This window comes from Mastigoproctus giganteus, chromosome 2 (genome assembly GCF_048544385.1).
Source record: "Mastigoproctus giganteus isolate SK-2022 chromosome 2, ASM4854438v1, whole genome shotgun sequence".
Taxonomy (NCBI): Eukaryota; Metazoa; Arthropoda; class Arachnida; order Uropygi; family Thelyphonidae; genus Mastigoproctus; species Mastigoproctus giganteus.
The window spans coordinates 7,123,558-7,146,320 of NC_143576.1; the positions used below are offsets into that span (position 1 = coordinate 7,123,558).

At 38.0% G+C, this 22,763-nt stretch overlaps 1 protein-coding gene across 1 annotated transcript in view; it reads left to right on the forward strand.

The window, feature by feature from the left end:
* The window catches only part of LOC150089139 (RING finger and transmembrane domain-containing protein 2-like), a 147,562-nt gene that overhangs the window by 83,122 nt on the left and 41,677 nt on the right, over positions 1-22,763 (forward strand). Inside the window, exon 7 of the mRNA XM_090390346.1 lies at positions 9,025-9,174. Coding sequence (XP_090246472.1) covers positions 9,025-9,174 — 150 coding nt within the window. The remainder of the gene's footprint in view (positions 1-9,024; positions 9,175-22,763) is intronic.

Sequence of the window (22,763 nt, forward strand, 5' to 3'; positions counted from 1 at the left end):
GCACTCAGTTGTGACCTGCCTCCTTGTGGCCTAGACAGGTACCAGGAAGTGCCTTCCTGATGCTTGTTGCTTCCTGGCAGCAAAGTGGCCAGAAAAAATTAAACAACATTAACAACACATACACAGCACAAATGTGTATATGTGTAACACACATTTCGGGCCTTTCTAATAAGATACTATACATGCCAACATGTAAGCATTCAATTCTAACTTTCTGACTCAATTTTGTGTCTTGTGTCAAATGGGTTGCTTTCTGATGTATGGCACCATCCTAGTATATAACTGAATACAAACTTGGTCTGCTACAATTTATCTGAGCTTGTTAACTGTTTCTGGAGTATATACATTTTACATATGTGGTTCCTGAGGAGAGGAGTATATATATGTTTTTCAGTTGTTTTTTCAAAGTACAGTCGAACTTTGTTATAACAAGCACGGAAATAACAAGATCACGGCTGTAACAAGCAAAAAGCCATAATGATTTTAATTTACACATATTACCATACAATTGCTCACTGTTATAACGAGCGTACTACACGGATATACCGGTCAAATTTTGGTAACTATGCAAACAGTCTTAATTGCTCGGGTAGTCGAAAAAACCCAATTCTTGGAATAGACGAAAATGAAAAGGACAACAACTTTATGACCACCTGCATCGGATTAGCAGCCAGTTTTTGACCTTGTCCTTCTGGGGATGGGGGGGCTATACAATAGTGCATTGGTGTTCCGCTTGTTGCATTAGCATTAGTAGAGGCATATGATGCAAGAAAGCAAGCTTATGCAACATCAGTCAAAAAAAAAAAAAAACACTTCTGAGAAGAAGCCTTTGTTGGCCCAACACATAAGGAAGAAGCAACTTTTGGATGCATAACAAGCAAAGGGGTGGAGTGAATTAAGTTTATTAATGGAACGGTGAATGCAGAAACCTACACTAATTGGAGGAGTGCTTGAAAAGCACTCCTCCAATTAGTGTAGGTTTCAACAGGACTCAGCACACATTTTTCAACAGGACTCAGCACACAGCAAAATTGGTAAGTTTTATGCTGTTTAGATTTAATGATGAGTTCTTGTCTGATAAGGTTTAAACCATACTTACACCAATGTTTTCCCTCATTTTTCTCCCTTAAGGTGCTCATACATCAGAAATGCTGGCATTACATCGTTGGACTGGCTTAGCAACAGTCTAGATTTGAATCCTATTGAAAATTGCTGGTACATAATGTAGTCTAAAATTGCTCAGAAGAAGCCAACAAGTAAGATTCAGCTGCAGGAGAGCATTGTAAGGGTGTGGTACCATGATATTGGGCAACCATATATCCAGAAATTTATTAATGCCAAATAATTCTATGCCAGATTGTTGCAAGGCTGTAATTGCAGCTCAAGGAGGAACAACAAAATATTGAGGACTTACTTTGCTGATTTACAGTACATAATACTCTTACATTAATTTGTCATTTTAGTTTGTACATGTAAATTCAATAGAATGTACTTATGGTTGTCATTAGCATTAGTAGAGGCAAGAAAGCAAGCTTATGCAGCATCAGCCAAAAAAAAACCCCACTTCCACTTCACCCCTCCGTTCGTTTGAAATACCTGTCCAGCTGAGCCTTAAATTTATTTAGGCTAGCAACTTCCACGACAAGGGATGGAAGTCTGTTCCACCAACCAACTACCCACTGGCTAAAGGCAAATTTCCGCATGTCTATCCTACATCTGTCTTTCCTCAATTTGAATTAATGCCCTCTCAGGTGATTATTCTGAGCAAGAGGAAGAATCCCATCAGCATTGAGCATGCTCAAACCATTCAAGGCTTTATACACCTCTATCAGATCACCTCGCTGGTGCCTAGTCTCCAGACAGTGTAATTTGCAAAACTTAACCCTTTCTTCGTAAGAGTACCCCATTGTTCCATTCACTAATCTTGTTGCCCTTCTCCGTACTAGTTCGAGCAGCTCTACATCCTTCTTGAAATGAGGCCTCCAGACCTGTATACAGTACCCAAGGTGTGGCCTGACCATTGCCTTATACAATGGAATAATCACCTCCTTATCCCTGCTAGAAAAATTCCTGTATATCATTGACAAGACAGCACGAGCTACTCTTGCAGCCTACTTGCAGATTGTATTCACTGAACCATAAATTTATTTTGGGACTTCTAAGAATTTTGTAAACAGGACTTCTAAGAACTTTGTATGCAGATCACTTTATCATTTTAAAGTAAAATCAGTTAAAAATGGACCCTAGCTTCGGAAAAATGTCTACTAACAAAAGAACATCTCTCTCAATTTGCGAAAAAGTCGAAGTTATTCGTGAGTTAGAATGTGGTACAAAAAATGTTGAAGTATGTAAAAAGTTTTCTTTGTCCTCTTCGAGTGTATCGACGTTGTGGAAGAATAAAGATGTTTACATATCAGTACTGGAAAAGAACGTAACCAGAAAAAAAAAAAATTTAGAAAGTGCGAGGTTACAAACATTGGTGAAGCATTGCTTCAATGGTTCACCAAACAAAGAAGTGCTGGATTTTCAAAAGACCATCCAATCTTGAAGGCTCATGCAAAAAAAACTTCACTACACCACAAAATATGCCTCAAGGAGCTTTGTGACAGAAAAAACTCCAAGAACTAACCCAAACTTTTCAAAGTCAACAACAGATGATTAGAACTTTTACTCATCAAAATTTATCTGCAGTTAGAGCTAGTTTTCAAGCCTCTCAAATCATTGCCGAAGAAGGAAGGGCCTTTGCGGATGGAGAATTTGTAAAAGGAATTTGTTTGGCAATTGCAGAAGTATGTCCTGAGAAAGTGAAGAATTTTGTGTCTAAGTTTATCTTCAACAGCTGTAACAAGGGCACCTCCATAGCCAGGTGGGCAGGAGGAGCAGTGCGTAGCACACACTTCTTGATTAGACCAGGGTTCAAGCCCGTGACCACCAAATTCGGAGGATACGGAAAGGTCAGAGAATGACCACCGCATATCCCCGGAGCAATATGGCCTTAGTTGCTAATGCTCCTAAAAAAAAACAAACAAACTGTAACAAGAATTGAAGATTTAGGAGCCGATGTTCAAAATCAGCTCGTAGAGAAAGTTTGTGAATTCACACATTTTTCAATAGCAATTAATGAGAGTGAAGATACAAGCCATACGGTTCAATTATTAATTTATATCCGAAGTGTAAATCAAAATTTTGCAGTAACTGAAGAGATAGTTGCATTAAAAAGCTTGAAAGATACAACAGCAGGTGAAAATATGTTTTTGAGTGTGTCAGAAGTAATTGACGGCCTCAAATTGAATTGGGATTTGCTATCAGTGGTTACAACGGATGGCGCTAAAAATGTGGTCAGTACTAAAATTGAGTTCTTGGGTCAGCTTCATAAATATCTTGGGAGTAAAAATATTAAAAAACCAATGCCAATTCATTGTATAATTCACCAGCAATCTTTGCGGAAAATTTTTGGGTGTAGATTCAGTCATGTCAACTGTAATATCAACAGTAAATTTTATTCGCAAGACTGGTTTGAAACGTTGCCAATTCAAAAATTTTCTTGAAACAATTGAGGTTGAATACAGTCAGTCCTCGTATAACACGTGTTTACATTACACGAATTCGATCATACACGATTTATAAATAGGGGAACGTTATCTTATATAACACGAACCGAATTCGCTTATGCACGATTCGCCTTTGTGTTTACAAGAAATGGCAGTCGAACGCGGAATCACCCCAACCGAACGCAACACGATAGGAATGAAGAAGATTCTGAAAATGTATTTATATGTTTTATATCAATGAAGGGGAAACACATTTCACCATAATAATGTAAAAACCAACACAATTCCAGCTATTGATATAATCGCAAATGCAATTAGATGGAGTTTACAACAGATTCCACTAGCAGAAATGAAACTGGAAATTGGTTTTATTGTTTTATGGTAGTAACCCCTAGAAATGTGCTTTAGTAAAATGTGAGGTGTTAATAGTGTATCTCAGCTTTACGGTGTTGTTTATTCAGTTGCTATACGCGCGCAGCTTTGTTTATGTGTATTAAGCTTGCCTCCTCGTTTTGTAATTGTGCTTTAAAAATGAGTAAAATACTTAAAAGGTGTGAAAAGGAAGCATCCTGGCGAAGACACTGCAGATTCACAGAGAGAGAAAAAAAAAAGCAATATTGATAAACAGAGGCGGACTGGGCCAAAAATTCTTACCCGGGAAAATTTATGGTGGCCTCATACTACGGTTTATGGCCAAAATCACACCGGCCTCCGGCCCACCGGGATTTCCTGGGTAAGGCTTATGGCCAGTCCGCCTCTGTCGATAGAGAAAAAAATATGAAATTGTGAAACGCTTTGAGCGAAATGAAAGACTATGTGATATTGCACGTGCTACACACCTAAATGAGGCAATGCCGAGAATTACAAAGAATGCGGAGAAAATAAAAACAACTTTCATAGCGGGAACAACTCAAAGTGTAATTAAAATCCATTAGATTAAGACACAAAGAATTGGAAGAGATGGAATGGCTGTCATCTGTTTGGATAGAAAATCAAACAAAAAACAAGTTTGCTTACGATAGAAGCAAAAGCAATATTTTATTACGTAATAGTCGTAATAAAATACATAAGTATTTTATTACGACTATTTTATTTAATATAACAATTTTTTTACGAATAAAATACTTTTTAGTATTAAAAATACTAAAAATACTTTATTATAATATAATAAATAATATAATATTATAATATAATAAATAATAATAAATATTTATTTTTTATTATTTATTATATTATAATAAAAAATTTTTTATATTTTTTATTACGTATTTTAATCGTTATAAAATACGTAACAATTAAAATTACCCGATTATTTATTGTGTTTGGTAATGTTTTGGTTCCAAATGTGTGTTCAGTCTTGGGTGGTTGGCACCTAACTCCACTTTTCCCATAGGGCCTGTTGTTTATATTGCACGATTTTGCATTGCACGAGGGTTTCTAGGAACACAACTATCGTGCTATACGAGGACAGACTGTACAATGATTTGTTGTACCACACTGAAAAACGATGGCTGAGTCGCTGTAACGTGTTGAAGCGATTTTTTTGAACTTAGGATCGAAATAGAGCTATTTATGAATGAAAAATTTAAACCTGTTCCAGAACTGTCAGATCTCAAATGGTTGTGAACCTTGCCTTTTTAACAGATATAGGTGAACACCTGAATTTTATTAATATGAAACTACAAAGACGAGGCAAACTTGTCAATGATTTGTATTATAAAGTCAAAGCATTTGAAACAAAACTGGAGTTATTTACAACAAACAAACTGGTATATTTTATATTACATATCCATTGATTTATTTTTGAATCTGTAGATATAGGTAGGTATAAAATTTGTTTATCTGCATAACGTTAAAGGTATGCAGAGAATGTAGTTTAAAGTAATTAGGAATTTTCTCCGGCCCGCCAAATATTTCAAAAATTCATATGTTGCCCACTTCTCTATATTGCAGGACATCATGTTAAATATGCTCCATCTCTCTTATCAACGACCAGCCTACAAGAGGTGAAAATAAGCTAGACCTGATTATGTCTTCTGGTAAATGTATAATTGATGTACCTCCAGAAACATTTTTTTCTATCTGACCACAGTGCAGTTGCTGTCCTTTTAATGCAACCCGCAATTGACTTCAATGTTAACGACAAATGCAAGAGCCAGCTTGTGACTTAGTCAGCCTTTCGGGACCCGAAAAATACTTATATGTTGCTAACTGTATCCCATGGAATTGTATACTCACATGTGACACTTTACTCACAACATCTCTTGGTGAAGGTAAAGAAAGCCTACATGAGAAGCATGCAAAAGTTCGATGAAATTTACCGGTAAAAGTACTTTGCCATAACGGCATTTGTATTGTTGCTCGCTCGGTAAACAGATGGTGGGTGTTATCAGTCAGGAGTAGAAATTGAATCCCATGGGAAATTGAAACCCTCCCGAAGTGGTGGGGGTAACCTGACCTGTTTTCTTTAAAATCACTGGTGGACTAGTGGATAAATTGTTTATTAAGAAAAAAAAAGGCAAAGTAAGCCCACAAGAGAAGCACGGCAAGCTTTGAAAAAGTTTACCGGTGAAACTACGTTACGAACATTTTTACGTCAGAACTTCCAACTTCCAATATGACTCTGTTCGTGATTCAATTAGTTAATTCAATTAGTGACTCTAAAGAAAAAAGGTTAGGTTACCCCCCCCCCACACACACACTTCAGAAGGGTTTCAAGCTCCCATGGGATTCAACTTCTACTCCAGACCAATAACATCCACTGTCTGTTTACTAAGTGAGCAACAATACAAATGCTGTTACGGTAAAGTATTTTTACTGGTAAATTTCATTGAACTTTTGCATGCTTCTCGTGCAGGCTTTCTTTACCTTAGCCCATCTCTCTTAACCAGTTGGATAAACTCTGTTGCAGAATTTGAGGCTTCCAAACTTGTAAAGATCTCATCAAGATAGAGAGCTTGGTGGAACACGAGCCTAACTGTCCTGTTTAAATTAAAACAAACTCTGCAAAGGAAATGGAAACTGTCAAATGATACACAAGACAGAATTAACTACTCATTAATTGGCAGAGCAAGATTTAATAGGGAAAAATCTAAAGCAATCAACTGCTACATTAAAGATGCGCTTGACGAGGGAAAGCTAGTGTAGACATAGGAATGACACATATCAGCGAATTGACGGTGAAGCTTGGATGGACCACATCAGTAGATTCTCTAACATACTTTATCAGTCACAGATCGTGGGTTCCATTGGTTGATAATGAGCTAGGGTCTGTTATTATCACAAAAGAAAGGTTGATACAGAGCATTAACTCCCTCAGGGCCATTAAAATAGCTGGGGTCGATCGGATTGCTCACTTCATGGTAAATGTCTCAGCCCATTCCTAATTGAACCACTGTAAGCTATTTATAACTCTATACTTGTTAATAGAATTTTCCCTGAAAACTGGAATAAGTATGGTGTCATCCCTATGCCAAAAATTATAAACCCTAACCTCATGGAGCATTATAGACCTATATCTATTGCATCTACACGCTTGAAAATACCGGAGAAAGCTCTACTCCCAAAGTTGACGCATCATATCTAGCCTCAACAAATTCATTATGCAATATCTAACAGGTCAACTATAACGGACCTCCTTACAGTGCAAACAGCAATACTGAACACTTCCCAAGCCAGAAATGAAGTTGCAATAATATATGCTGATATTAAGGCTGCCTTCAATAGTTTAAATGTACATGCCTATTACGTTTGCTGCAGCACGCCTTCCAAATAAAAGAAAACCTGCCAAAGTTCCTGCAGTCCCTACTAACTTGGCAATCCATTTATTTGCATACAGACAGATCCTCCAGTGACTAGTCCATGCAGGAGTTCTACAAGGCGGCATCTTATCTGGACTCCTCTTTACCACAATGATGATCCCGTTCTGCGAGGGCAGGGATGATGTATACACGTACGCAGATGATATTAAGATATCGACGACCATCCAACTGGCCTCGTCTAACAGTGCAGTGTGTGTGACCAGATCAATCATAAGATTATGGAGCTATTAATATACTTAGATGAATTTGGCCTAGCCCTAAATCTACAGAAGACTGTAATGATGGTGTACTCTCTCAAAAAATCACCTACACTTGTACATCCAGGACTAAATGGAACACCTATCCCAATTGTCACAACTCATAGAGATCTGGGAATAATATTTGACACCAAACTTACATTCACAGCCCATGTTGATTTGCTTATAAAAAGATTTAACTGTCTACGTTGGATAACCAAACACCTATTGAACATGAAACAAACTGCAACAACCACAAGATATATAAGAACAACAGTGTATTTGGTCCTATTATATAGTGCTGAATTGTGGGCTTCAGCCACCTCTACCCACATTAGGAGAATATATGTGACTGAATTTTGGCTGCTGGAATGGGCCAACAATAAACACCATCTCTCCCATCAGTTAAGGACCATGCAGCTTGCCAAACACCTGAAAATACAGCATTTACCAGACATTATTGCCTGGAAATGACTGATAACTACAATCAAGATGATGACTGACTGGAGTGATATCGTCACCATGCTTCTGGCAGCTTTGTGAGTAGCACCAAATTCCTGAGGTTTGATTTGGTAGTTGTTGGCACATCGGCTTCTGTGGCCATATTGCACCTCCCCAAGGTTTTTGCAGTACTTTGATCCAAGCCCGAGGTGGGAATCGAACCCGCGACCTTTGGGTTGCTGGGCAGGTACTTTACCCACTTGGCTAGCCCGGTCGGCATCCTGAGGATGAAAGCTAATAGGCTGAAGATGGCCTATAGATTCATACCAGCCAAGGCATTGGAATCAATCCACAGCTTGTCTCAAATCGGAATTGACCTTGAAAGGCTAATAGAAGATCTGAAGTACAGGAAACAAACCGTGATGTGGTTCGCTGAGGCTACTGTCGCCGAACAGTTTTGTGCGTTCTGGAATAACTATATGACACAATGCTGTGCTTATGTGCACATGTCTGTAGTGTATTCAGTGGTGGTGGTGTTGTTATATTCCTTTATATTGTAATATATGTAAATCTAATCAGTATATATGTTTTTATTCCTTTTTATTGTATTATATGTAAATCCCCTGGCATATACTTCCGTGAAGGGAATTTGTCTCTCACTAATGTAACACTCATGTATCTTTGTAGGACAAATAAAGATTTATTTATTTATTCCCTAAAAGTTTGGAGACTCCTGCATTAAGCAATACACTATCATGTATTGTTAAAAATTCACTAATTGCAGATTAGACAAATCTTTAATTCATTTTTTGGTACTCTGATCATCTGATTACTGACTAAAATACAAGAATTTTGGAACTAGTATTCAAATCAAAATGAATTTAATAAAATTAAATCAATATAAATTTTTAAGTTTTTGTAATGAAATTCTGAATTGAATACTTCTGCTTAGATTTTGAGAATTAATTCTTGCAGGGAAAGCACTACCTCTTCATAGAAAGTACATCCCAATTGTATCGTACACTGGCTCCAATGCAGCACTGGTTATATTTTTTTTCTGAATCTTATCATGGCTCAAGTAAAGTTTTTGGTGTCATCCTTTCTGCAGCCTATCTTGTCTCTAAGGTAAGACAATGTATTGCTTTAGATCATTCTTGTGGATTAATATAAATTAATCCACAATATTAAATTAAATTAATTGGATAGTATGAATCAGAGCTGTAATACTCAATATTCATAATGTTTCATATTAATATAATTAATATGAAACATTATTGTACAACTGGGCATGCCCTCATTTTGTGTGAATGATATTAATTTACATAAGAATCATGCATCATTCATCTCCTCTTTAGATTATATCCATCGATACTTCCCTAAACTAGATGTCTTTATACTCCAGATGTTCTTTTGGGATCCTGAATTCAAGAATTTGCTATGCTATTTCTACCCTTTATTTTGTTTGAATTGTTATCCTTATGTAGATAATGTTTTTTTTTCCTCCATTTTCGGGAACATTTGGTAAACGTGTGAAACTTCTGTTATCTTCATGTCTCTCCATCTGTCAACGATTCAGTTCAATTCCTATTGGACTGATTTTTGTGAAATTTTGTGTTTGCATCTTTTAGAAAGAGAGTTGTTAAGCCACACCAAATTTTGTTAAAATTGGACATGAACAATAGAAATTCTGCAAATCCCTCCCCCACTCCCATCATAAATAGCTTAAATTATCTGTACAGTATATTTTGAGTTTAAATATTCTATAAGAAAATATCAGAAGTCCTTAGGTCCAATTCCATATTATGTCCCCCCCCCCATCCCTGTTCCTCCCTAAAGAAATCTAGTTCAATTGAAAAGTATGCTTTGGATGTTTGAGAATCATTAAGAAGTAAAGGGGATGTTTGAGAATCATTAAGAAGTAGGGGCTTAGAGGGGAACAGGTATCCTGTGTGTTATCAGACACTCAGCCTAAAACACTGATGGATCCAATATCTCTCTATTACAGAAGATTTAGGAGAAGTCCGGTTGGCCTGCCTCCCTAAAATCCACTCATGCACACCTTCTCGATGGTAAGCCCTGTTACGTCACTTAGGTGGCAACGAACGTGTAGAGTGGTTCTCTTCAAGACGCCTGGTCAGCGTGAAGAGGAAAAGACCAAACCCTCCAGCAATATGAAAGCACGACGAAACAAATGGCCCTCAGTCCCCAGCAGCTTTCACTCTCCCTCTTACGGCAGCGAGAGGATTAGAGTGGAAGCAGAGGGTGCTAAGAATCTCTGGGTACGACCAGGCTGCCATGCACGGAAACTGAACTTGGCCTGTTATAACGTAAGAACACTCATCGGTGAAGACAGGATATTAGAGCTGGAAAAGGAATTAGAAAATGTGAATTGGAATATCATTGGTTTGGCTGAAACAAGAAGAAGAAATGAATCACTTATAAGTTTATCAAGTGGAAATCTGCTGTACACCAATGGAAACAGTGAAAGGAGTGAAGGTGGAGTTGGGTTTCTGGTCCATAAAGATTTTAAAAACAACATTTTGGAATTCAAAAGTACATCACCAAGAGTGTCAAGACTAATACTCAAGATTTCTAAGAGATACAAGCTAAAGATTATAATGATTTATGCACCAACATCGAGCCATGATGATGAAGAGGTTGAAGAAATGTACACCGAAATTGAGAGTCTTCTAGATGAGCAGAAAACCCACTACACTATTATTATGGGGGACTTCAATGCTAAGGTTGGAAAAAGACAAAACAGCACAGAAAGGGGAACTATAGGAAATTTTGGAATTGGTGAAAGAAATGAAAGAGGTGAAAGACTTGTGGAATTTGCAGAATCTCAAGGACTGTCAGTAATGAACACTTTTTTCAAGAAACGGGTGAACAGAAAGTGGACATGGAAGAGTCCAAATGGATTAACTACTAATGAAATCGACTTCATCCTCACTAACAGAAGATATATTGTGAATGATGTTACCGTCCTGAATAAGGTAAATGTTGGAAGTGATCACAGAATGGTAAGATGTACACTTGATATAGATGTAGGAAAGGAAAGGAAAAAACTGACTCGAGTAAATAATACAAAGGTCTTTGAGATAACAGAAGAGGAGAAAAAGCAGTATGTACTGGAACTTAAGAACAAGTATGAGCTTCTGCAGACTGCTGAAGACCAAGATATCGACGAGGAATATTACAACTTTTTGAAAGTGATAAAGCCCAAGAAACCTATAGGGAAAAAGAAATCCAAAGAAGAAAAAATTAGTCAAGAAACACTTGTCATGATGAACCGAAGACGACAAATGAAAAGCAAGAAAAACACTGACAGGGAGAAAATTGAGTATACTGAGTTATGCAAAGCCATTAGAAAGAGACTCAGAGAGGACATAAGAAGATTTAACACAAGAAAAGTAGAACAAGCATTAAGGGAAAACAAAGGATTTAAATCAGCAGCCATGAGCAGTAATACAGAAAGACAAATGATGCTGAAACTGAAGAATAGCGATGGTGTACTTATAAACAGCAGAGAAGGCATAATTCAAATAGCAGAAGACTACTATAGAGAATTATACAAGGAGCAGGGGAATGATGCCAGCAGTGGGGAAGATGGATTGCAAAGTAGCAACACATACGACATACCCAATATTCTTCCTGATGAGGTAGAACATGCATTGAAGAAAATGAAGAATCAGAAAGCCCCGGGGGAAGATGAAGTTACTGTAGAGTTGTTAAAATTGGGAGGAAGAGACATAACACAAAAACTGGCAAGGCTCTTCACAAAGTGCATTAGAAAAGGTGTGACGCCTAAGCTGTGGAATAATGCAATCATAGTTTTGCTGCATAAGAAAGGAGATAAATCAGAAATTGGAAATTATAGACCAATTAGCTTGTTATCCCACATCTACAAGTTGTTCACAAGGGTCATTACTAACAGATTAGAAAGAATACTTGATGAGAATCAACCGAAAGAGCAAGCTGGCTTTAGGACAGGATTCTCAACTATGGATCACCTTCACGTAATATCACAGCTAATGGAGAAAGCAAATGAATATAAAACACCATTATGCTTGGCATTTGTGGATTATGAAAAGGCATTTGACTCCATACAGCATAAGGCAATGTTTCGGGCACTGGAAAGACAAGGCATTGATACCCCATATATTATGATTTTGAAGAAAATATACGAGAGTGCTACCTCCTTTATTAGACTAGACAAAGACAGTAGGAAATTTAAAATTGAGAAAGGAGTTCGACAAGGAGACACAATATCTCCGAAGCTGTTTACTGCTGCCCGTGAGGAAGCTTTCAGAAGATTAGACTGGTCGCAGAAAGGAGTCAATGTGAACGGAGAGTACCTAAACCATTTACGATTTGCAGACGACATTGTGGTCATAAGCCATGATCCCAAAGAATTAGAGGAAAATCTTAATCAGTTATGCACAGCTAGTAAGGATTTTGGACTAAAGATGAATATGGCTAAAACAAAAGTAATGATGAACAAGTATGCCACAGAAAGGGAAATAATGATTGAAGGAGCAGTAATTGAAAAGGTGGAGTCATATACTTATCTGGGACAAGTTATTAGCTGTAATAATGATAAATGGCTGGAAGTCAAGAGAAGAATAAATTTTGGATGGATAGCATTCAGGAAATATAGTCACATACTGAAGAGCAATATCCCAGTTTGTCTGAAACGTAAAATAATGAACCAATGTATACTCCCCACCATGACTTATGGAAGTGAAACTTGGGCACTCACCAAAAGAATGGAAGAGAAGCTGAGAACTACACAGCGAAGAATGGAACGAATCATATTGGGAATCAGACTGTTAGATGAGAAGAGAAACACATGGATTAGGCAACACTCTCAAGTAAAGGACATTCTTATCGAAACTAAAGAACTAAAATGGTCTTGGGCAGGACACATAGCTCGAAGACATGATGACAGATGGACTAAGAAAATAACAGAATGGTACCCAAGAGGAGCTAGAAGAAAACCTGGAAGACAAAGGCGGAGATGGATAGATGAAATTCATGAGTTTGTGGGTAGTAAATGGATGTCCAGTGCTCAAAACAGAAGGAACTGGAAAGTTGCTGGAGAGGCCTTCATCCTGCAGTGGATTGAAAATGGCTGATGATGATGATGATGATGAAGAAGTAAAAAATCTGGATTGGCATCAAGTTATCAAAGTATATACTGATATTAGCCATATGGTGCAGGAAATTGAAGGCTTTTGCTGCATTTAAAAAAATAATAAATAAATACTAAAATAAACTACTACCTACTTCACAAACAGATATCTAACCAGCTGACCTTTGAATTTTTCCTTCAAAGCTTACTTTGAAGGAAAAATTCAAAGAATTCAAAGCTTACTTCCCTGTGTGGCTTAGGAAAAATTTTTCCTAAGCCACCCACGGAAGTAACATACCAGCAATTAACAACTCGCTTACCAAAGGAACACTTCTTGCAATCCAGTGTAAACCTCATCCACTTAATTTGAATTTATGGCTCCTAATTGTGGAATCATAACATTTAAAACAGTGAAAATTTCACCCTCATTCATTTTACTTTCTCCTCTAAGAGCCTTATACAATTCAATTAGATGACCTAATATACCTCAATTAGGTTTCCTAATTGAGGTGTATGAGGTGTCTAGTCACCAAGCTCTGTAGCTGACATATATTCAGTCTCTCCTCATATAAGCACTCTACTGCAAATCTCACCACACAGATAATCCACTCATTGAACCATTTCAAGAGGCTTCATCTTTTTTTTTTTTTAGGTGCAGCGTCCATACTAGGACAAGTATTCCAAGTGCAGTCTTGCAGTTACCTCATATGGTGGGATTATACCCTCCATACCTCTTACAAGAAAATGTTCAATAAATCAAGCATAAAGTTCTGTGAGCAGAACTTTATGCCTGACTGCTGCAACTCTCTACTGTCTTTAGTTCAAACTACCCCCACCAAGTGTATAAGTTATTTTGGCATTGCTATCTCCCCCCCAGATGCAAGAAGACCTTGTATTTTGCTGCATTAAAATATGGCTTCCACTTTAGTTATCCTGAAGAAGCACTGCTTGGCACTTATGATTAACTACCAAATTTAACATAATCCCTGTATTCTTCGTTGATAACATTTAAAAATAATCAAAAATAAAAGTGGTCCCAGTACTGATCCTTGAGGAATCCTACTTCATACATTAGCCCACCTTTAATTGCAACCTCTGGCTTCTATCCTGCAGCCACCCTGTGATCCATCTAAAGATTTTCCTGGTGATTCCAACATGTTCCAGCTTATACAGTAGCCTTGCTTGTGGGTTGGCCCCAGGTGCCAAGCAATATTGTGATCCAGTGTCTTTGCCAGTGAATTTATGCTCCCACTTGAAGAAATAAAATTATTTCTTTGTTTTCAGTGTTACACTAACACAATTAAATAATCTTCAGTAAAGAAATCACTTTTCTAGATGAGGAAAAGTAACCTTCTTTCTTTTTTCCTTTTATTTGTATATTATTACTAAACCACTACAGCTTGGTCACAGAGGTAGTACTGCTTCTCCTTCCACATGGGCTCTTGTGTGTAGCACAGTTGGTAGGAGTGCCGTCCTTCCCACACCAGGTTGAAAAGACTTGAGTTCAAATTCTGTTGATGACAGGAGGAATTTTTATGGGTCTTTTTCGCAACTTAGCTGAGTTAGTCTGTCTCAGGTGAGGGTAGCATGATTTTTTTCTCCCGGAAACTCAGATTTTTTGTCCAGCAAACAGAAAACTGACCTTAGAAAACATGCAGTTTACAGAGCAACATGCCCTTAGTTGCCGATGCCCCTAAAACCCAATAACAACAACAAAAACCCTGAACATGGTAGGGCTGGTAACCTGAAAGATATTCCTTCTGGGGAAAAATGAAGAAAACTGTTCCCAAAACTCAGAAATCCAATGGGTGCACCGAACAAATCATGGCTGGATGAAAAACAAGAAGGGTCTGGTGTTATCACAGCAAAACATCAAAAGACTGACATAGACATAATCCGAACTCCAACATTCCTAATTATTCATTCAACTGAAGAACAATTGATTAGGAAAACTCTCTCCATTTCTAGTGCAGAAATGCCTAGATAGCATAATAGATACTCCCAAGACAGTTCATTATTTAAAATCAGGAGACTTACTGGTTGAAGTTGCCATTGCTTTGACAATCTGAACAACTACAAAATACTACTATAAGTCATATAAATCAAATGACAAACAACCAAAGCAAAGCTAAAACTATTTGGTGAAACTTCTCTTACCATTCCAAGAAAACAACCTCTGGCTTCTATCCTAATCAGCATTAAGAGGTGTCATCACTGAATGGGACCTCATCAATCTGTAAGATGAAGAATTAAACAAAAACTGCTAGATCAAGCAGTCATCATGTACGGTGAATTATGACAAAGAAGGATGATATACTAGTTTCCACTCTAAATATAATCCTTACATTTGACAATCTCAAACCACCAACAGTGATCAAAGCTGGCTACCTTAACTGCCAGGTTAAATCGTACACCCCCAAACCTCTTTGCTGCTACAAGTGCCAAAAGTTCAGGCACTCTCAGACAGTCTGCAGAGGAGCAACTGCCTGTGCCACATGTGGATCCACTGTGCACACTAATATTGACTGCACAGCCACAACACCCAACTGTCCTAGCTGCAAAGAAGCACATCCAGCATATTCCTTTTCATTGGAACATGAAAAAAAGCTATAGCGTTACAAAACTGAACACATTGTAACCTACCAAGAGGTTAAAAAATCATTACCAGCCCTGAATAATAAGCCATCTTATGCCCAAATAACCACAAGACATATATCAAATGTTGCCCAAATGGAGGTAACAATACCACCAAGCAAATCAACAGCTGAATGGGCAAAGTCAGTATTGGCCACCGTAACAATAAATCAAATGACAAACAACCAAAGCAAAGCTATAAATATGCCAATTACTGTACAACCAGATGCTATTCCTGATTCAAACCAAAAGGCTGCATGGACATAGAAGATAGTTCACACAAAGATGACTAGATTTTAGAATGTTCACTGAAGAGTAGATGGATACAGAGAAACCATATTTTCCAAAGAAGAGGAAAGGTAAACTTGAGTGAAATAAATCTTCGGTCCCTCAAAAGCAAATTGAGGATTCCATTAAACCAAAATAATGCTTCTTACAGTGGAATTTTAGAAGCGATCTTGGTAATTTGACGGACATCTTTCACAATATCCTATTGCCTTCTGCCTACAGGAAACCAACCTAACTCCACATATAACTGTTTCTCTTCGGAACTACATAATACACGAGCAAGATTGTGTTACACACAATCCAAACAATCTATCACATGAAGGGATAGCATTGATAATCAACTCTCAGATACCCTCAAACCAATCCCACTAAAAATAAACCTTGAGGCAGTTGCAGCACTATGAGTGAACATTAACTTCAGTTTAGATATTGTCTCATTATACTTGTTCCCCAACCAAAATATAAGTTATGCTGAATTAGAAGAATTACTGGTGCAACTTCCTAAACCATACTGGATCCTAGGGGACCTCAACAGTCACCATTCATTATGGGGAAATCAAAACCTGGACAAACTATCAAAAAATCTTGATCAACACAGTCTGATAACCTTCAATAATGCATCTTTCTACAGGGTCTACTTCAGCTATTGATATCTCTCTACTCAGAAACTATATATTCTTTATTTGGATAGGCTATTCACAGCAGTCCACTGGGTAGCGATCATTACCCTGTGATATGCTGTATTAATGCCAGCATTCCCCACTTTTCTAACTAAATAGCCAAATGGAGCATTTCCAAAGCTGAATGGGATGTATACAAGCAGCTAGCAGCATTGGAAGAAAAGCAGGTCCAACAAACATCCATAAACTTGGCAGAAAATATATATAACCAAATACTGCAGGCAAGCAGACCAAGCAATTCCAAAACAGACCACAAAAAATATCAGCTTGCTCAAAGGTGTAGTGGATAAATGCAGTGTAGCTAAAAGAGAAGAACAGAGCATGGAACATCTTCAGAAATTTCCCAACAACTGCAAATCTCATCCCGGTCTTCTTGATTAGGCCGGGGTTCAAGCCCGTGACCACCAAATACGAAGGATGCGGAAAGGTCAGGGAATGACCACCGCATATCCCTGGAGCAATGTGGCCTTAGTTGCTAATGTAATCACTTCCACGATTCAAAGAACTACAAAATTGCAAATGATATGGGCCAAAATTCAACGAATGTACTCAAAACACCCACATATCCACACATGGTCCTTGAGGTTATCACAGACATTCTCTCAGATATGCCAGACAAGCTGTACTTCCTACCTGGGAGTCTAAAACGCTGATGGAACTGATATTCGGGTGACACTCAAGTAAGTGGACCCAATTTCGGCAAAGTCCGGATGGTCTGTGACAGCCAAATCCTCTGCTTGCACCCTCACAATGGTGGAACTGTTAGTAATCCTGGGTATAACCTCCATGCACAAGTACATGGTGGGTGACCACCCAGGTGTGAACCAACGTAAGCAGGTGTCGAGGTGTGGCGCCCACTCCACATCGACCAGGATGTGGTAGATGTGGAGTCATCTACCACATCACTAGGTGGTAGATGACTCTCATCAACCGGTGAAATACCACCACTTTGCTTATTGGAGGCTTGAAGTGGTGGAACCCATGTTTAGTCTCTAGAGCTAAGTTCCAGTCAACCCTTCCCTATCTCTTCCATCATGCAGTATGATTGATGACTTTTGAGGTTATGATGAACGTCGTGGCGAGATCCAATATTCCTTAAATTTCGAGGGTACAGCTCTAAAACGGTGTTCGCAGGCCGGCCACTAGTTAGTACACTGGACCGAACCTATTGGTAACTCTCTAGGAGGCTTCCGGATCAGCTAGTGTATAATCTTGCTACCTCTACTCTGCCAGATAGTGTAGTGTGTATGCGGGGAGCATTGTCGGGGCCACGTTATGTCAAGGATCTGGGTATATTCTTACCACATGTACGCCATATCCAAAAATTTCATTACTTCATACAGCATGTCCCACCCACTTTTTCTTACTATTGAATACACCATGAATTGTCAAACTAATAGAGCAAGCTTATCTGTGAAAAGATCTAAACCTCCCAAGCACTTCCTAATTCATTTCACAAATATACGTGGTCTCAATTCTAATCTCAACAATGTCCATTTCCACTTGCAGTCTGCTAAACCCCATGTACTTTTTCTGACAGAGTCTCAGTTATTGGTTGATTCATCTACTGCTCATCTCAGATGCCCAAATTATTCGCTGTATGATTCCTTTCGCCTCAAAGGTGGTACTTGTGCATATGTCCGTTCAGATATTCCCTGTCAGAGACTTGGTAATTTGGAATCTCCTCTTTTCAATCTTCTCTGGCTTAAAATCTCTCTACCTCATTGTGTCAAATTCATCTGTTGTCTCTACCATTCTCCCAACTCCACTAATCACTTGGAGCTCTTTGACTTCCTCTCTTTGCAACTTGACTTTCTCCAGTCCAACTTTCCTAACAGTGAGGTAATTTTCATTGGTGATTTTAATGTTCACAACTCCAGCTGGCTTCCATTTTCTAGTCACACCGACCCAGCAGGTCGAGATGCTGAGACTTTTGCAATTACTAATGACCTAGCATTGTTCATTTACTTACAAGAATACCGGACAATCCTAATCATACAGCCAATACGCTTGATCTTTTTCTCACAAACAACCCTTCTAAATACACGGTCGAAGTGAGAGGTCCTTTAGGCACTTCAGATCACAACTTGGTGATTGTCTCTTCTCCAATGGAACCTTTATCTCATGGCTATTCCCAACCTCGTGTTGTTTGGCATTACAAGAATGCAAAATGGGATGAACTGCAAGACTTCTTTTCTTCTTTTCCTTGGTCGGATTACTGTTTCAAAAGTTCTGATGTCAACGTTTGCTCAGATCGTGTCAGTGAAATTATTCTTGCAGGAATGGAATCCTTTATCCCACACTCCATTTTAAAATCTCGTCCTTTATCTAAACCTATATTTTCCAATTAATGTGCTAAGGCTGTCCAAGAGAAGAATGTTGCATATCGTAATTGGCTTGTTTCTAATTCTTCAGTTTCATTTTCTGCCTACACCAAAGCTCGCAACAATTGTGAAGCAGTTATTAATCAGTCGAAACTAGAGTTTGAACAGGCTAAGAGTAGAAAACTTGCTTCTTGCCCTAATGGTAGCTGAGCATTCTGGTCTCTTGCCAAAGCTATTGGCCGCAACTTCTGCCCATTTCTGCTCCCACCTCTGTCCAAACCAGATGGTTCTGTTGTCACTTCAGCCAAGGATAAAGCTGACCTGCTAGCATCCCATTTTTCTTCCAGCTCATGTATTAATGATCTTGGTAAAACACCTCCCACCATTCCCAACACGCTTCATTCAATGCCTCCTGTGGTCTTCCGTCAAAAGGATATCAGAAGGATTTTGATGAATCTTGATGCTAAGAAAGCTCCAGGTCCTGATGGTATTTCTCCACTTGTTCTCAAAACCTGTGCTCCTGAACTTACTCCTATTCTTTGCCGCCTTTTCTCACTTTCTTATTCCAAAGTTGTTTTTCCTTCTGCTTGGAAATTTGCTCATATCCAGCCAGTTCCTAAAAAGGGTGACAAATACCTAGCATCCAGTTATCGTCCCATTGCAATTACGTCTACTCTTTCTAAAGTAATGGAGAAATCAATTAACCGCCAACTCTTAAACTACCTAGAAACCTTCCGTCTGATCAACGATCGCCAGTATGGATTCTGTCAGTATCGATCCACTGGTGATATTCTGGCTTATGTTACCCATTTATGGACTAATTCAATGGAAAGGTTCGGTGAAACACAAGTAGTTGCTCTTGACATCTCAAAGGCTTTTGATCGTGTTTGGCATAAAGGTCTTCTAAACAAGCTTCCATCTAATGGTTTGCCAACTGTTTTTAGTAATTGGTTATCCAGTTTTTCTCTCTGATCGCTCTCTGAGGATGATGGTAGATGGCTCTCTGTCTTCTAACTTCTCCACTAATGCCGGTGTCCCTCAAGGTTCAGTTCTTTCCCCCACTCTTTTCCTCTTTTGGGGATTACCCTTACTTCTAATCTCTCTTGGCACAAGCACGTTACAAATATTGCTTCCTCTGCATCTAAAAAACTTGGTTTTCTCTTTTGCTCTCGGCATTACTTTTCTTCCAAACAGCTGTTCACTCTGTACAAATCACAAATCTGCCCTACCATGGAATATTGTTCCCACATGTGGGGGTGGTGCCCCCAAAACCTCTCTCAGGCTTCTAGATTCTATTCAGAAGAGGGCAGTTAGGTTAATTAATGATTCATCTCTAACAGAGTCTCTGCACTCGCTTTCTCATAGACGCACTGTTTCTGCTGCATGCCTCTTCTACAGATACTTCCATGGGCACTGTTCTTCTGAATTGGTGTCTATAATTCCTGCTCTCTCTTTCAAAACAATCCGAATACATGCCGCCACAGCCAACATCCATTTACTGTCCAACTTCAAACCCACAGAACCAACTTTTCATCTTCCTCATTTATTCATTAAACTGCCGTTTTCTGGAACAACCGTCCTTCATACGTATTTCCTGAAAATTACAATCTACAGAAGTTCAAGTCCAATGTCAACAAATATCTTCTTTCGTCTTCTGAACCTCCAACCCAAGCACGGTACTAAGCACTATAGCTTCTAATACCTCTCTTGTTTGGGGTTCACATAAAAAAAAAAAAATATCAGCTCTTCCATGCTCACCATCAATGGATGTGATGTTACAAAACCAGAGGAGATTGCAAATATATTGGACAAATTGTTAATGGAAATTTCAGGAAAATTAATGGAAAATTGCGACATCTTACTCACCTCATTTTCAGGCACACAAAGCAAAAACTGAAAAACATCTCATCAATTTTGAATCAGCACCTAGTGCTGCATACAGTTTACCTTCACAGTGTCAGAATTGCATCATGCTCTAGCCTCCACCAAACTCTGTGCAGCAGAATCACATGGAATACATTATATCATGATAGCACAACTTACTAAACCAGCCCTTCAGACACTGTTATATAAATTATTCTGTTTCTGACTTTCTCAGATTAAGAACCTGAGGGGGCATACATTCAAATTGTATGCCTCCTCAGGTATGGTGAAATGGGAAGGTTTTTTTGGCTGATGCTCTATAAGCTTGCTTTCTTGCATCTTAGTTATGCTGCAATTCAGATGGCAGTACAAAACTATACCCACTTGTGATTGATAAGTTTTCCAAGCCAAGATGTTTTAAAGATTTTAACCAACTTCCTTGTGATTATGAGACCAATAGAAGTGCTTGGCTTACGGTCAAAATTTTTTAGTCTTGGTTATCAAAAGTAGACAGAAGAATGGCTTCAGAAAAAAAAAAAGGAACATTTTGATGATTCTAGTTCGTTGTACAGCACATTCTGCCGAGACATTTAAGTTGACAAATATATGGCTGTTGTTTTTACCTCCCAATACTACCAGTTTTATGCAGTCACTGGATCAAGACATTATTTATAACCCCAAGAGAACATATAGAACCCGCCTGATAAGGTACTTGATACATAACTTAGAAGTAGGGAAGAATTTGTAGACAAATTGGATGTTTTTGGTGCTATCTGTAATCATGTTATTGCTTGGGACAGTATTGCATCAAGTGTAATAATCAACTGCTTCAGAAAGAGTGGCTTTTGAGAGAATATCATTGAAAAACATGGTCCAGCAGACAAATGTGATAGCAACATTGAGAAATGTGGTAATTTGAAGGAGCATATGAATTTTGTTGGCAAATTCGAAGTATGTGAAAGTGGATGATAAAGTTATTACCACAGCAATGCCAATACCAGAAGAGTTGCTGAGCACCAAGCAAAACGATGATGTTTCTGTTACCAGCAACAGCGAAAGTGAAGCAGCACACATACACACTGCCATCTAAAAAAGATCCCCAAAGTGCATTGATCATAATAGAGAATGCGTTGGCCTGCAGTAATGTTTATGTCTGTGCTGTAGTTAAAAATGCATATAGGACAAACACTGTGCAAACAACATTAGATTCTTTCTTTATATAAGATTAATTTATTAAAAAAGTTAATGGTTTGTATGTCTCCTTTTATATTAAGATTGTAATTCTTTTTAGCGTGATACTAAAATATTATATATATCAAAATATATACAATATTTTCACTTCCGTTAATTGCTTTTCTCTTAATTTATCTTTTAAAATAAAATAAAATCTTTAAAAAATTTATTATTCCTGTTACTGTATTATTAGACAAGGCTTTAGTTTTTATTATTTTATTTTTTTAATCTAAATTAATTTATTTTTGATATTATTCTTGGATATATAGTATGTACCAAAAAAAAAAAAAAAACAGTAAAATTGACACTTTTGGGGGACCTCGTTACTACAAATCTCATTATTATAAAACCTGAAAATTTAGGTTCCTTGAACTTTGTATTAATGAGATGTGATTGTACATGGAAAACATGTATGATATGCTACATAGTGTAACAGAAATTGAAAGCTTCCTCTTATGCCAATGGTAGAAATTCAACACATCACTTTGCCATTACCACTGGGTGCAATGTGGAATATTAACCATTTACAATGGAAGAAACCTTCACCATAATCCAGGA